This window comes from Eurypyga helias, unplaced genomic scaffold, assembly GCF_000690775.1.
Source record: "Eurypyga helias isolate BGI_N326 unplaced genomic scaffold, ASM69077v1 scaffold49, whole genome shotgun sequence".
Taxonomy (NCBI): domain Eukaryota; kingdom Metazoa; phylum Chordata; class Aves; order Eurypygiformes; family Eurypygidae; genus Eurypyga; species Eurypyga helias.
The window spans coordinates 28,178-29,056 of NW_010273674.1; the positions used below are offsets into that span (position 1 = coordinate 28,178).

The 879-nt window shown below is 38.7% G+C and overlaps 1 protein-coding gene across 1 annotated transcript in view; it reads left to right on the forward strand.

The window, feature by feature from the left end:
- The window catches only part of MARCH11 (membrane-associated ring finger (C3HC4) 11), a gene marked incomplete at its 5' end in the record, with an annotated part of 27,625 nt that extends 27,451 nt beyond the window's left edge, over positions 1-174 (forward strand). The window contains 1 exon segment of the mRNA XM_010159533.1: positions 1-174. This exon segment is cut by the window's left edge and continues 30 nt beyond it. Coding sequence (XP_010157835.1) covers positions 1-174 — 174 coding nt within the window.
- Positions 175-879: the final 705 nt, after the last annotated feature.

Sequence of the window (879 nt, forward strand, 5' to 3'; positions counted from 1 at the left end):
TTACCGCTGACTGCATTTAGAAACAGAAGTTTAGTTCATCCAACACAGTTAACCTCACCGAGATTTCAGTGTGGCTATGTGTTGTTACATCTGTTCAACCGCGTGAGACCTCAGGAAGATTCGTCAGAAGATAATGGCTCTGGGGAAGTAGTGATGAGAGTGACCTCGGTGTAGAGATGATGCTCACTGTGCTACACAGACAAGGATAATGTGCCCTGATGTTACAGGACTTTGGAATGTAGTTACAATGAATGGTGAAACCATTAACACTTGAAAAAATATATACACATTTTTTTAAAAATTTAATGCTTTTTATATGATCAGCTAAAACACAAATACATTTTTCTGGGAAAAAAAAATGGTCTCTTGCTTTTTATATAATATGGTTTATTAGATTTTTTGTCAATTTGTACCTGAGGTCTACACAATACTGTTTAACTCTTAGGTCTTTGAATGATGAGGAAACTCATTTTTAAGTAAAAGAACATATTTTAAATTATTTTCTTAAACTCTGGCTTTAATCCACTGCGGTTATTTTTCCCACTTTCATGAGGATTAAACCAAACAGCCTTCTTCCAAGATGAAAAATAATGTTGACACAAGTCAAGTGTTCTGCCTTTTCTGTCTTTATTTTGTTGTTGTTTGTAGCTCAGTTCAGGTATATGAAATTAAGTAAGGATATATTGTCCCTTCCCTTCAGGCAGAAGTCCAGTGGGTGTTCTGAAAAAAAACCAGGAGGGCCGATGCCAACTCTTCTTTTAGCTCTCCCACTTTGACGTGCAAGTTGCCTGGCACAAGTATGACACAGGCAGGGGCAGGGTCTTGACCATCCTGTCGAGTCTCTGAGACCCGCAGAGTGCTGGTGCTGTGCCTATGCAC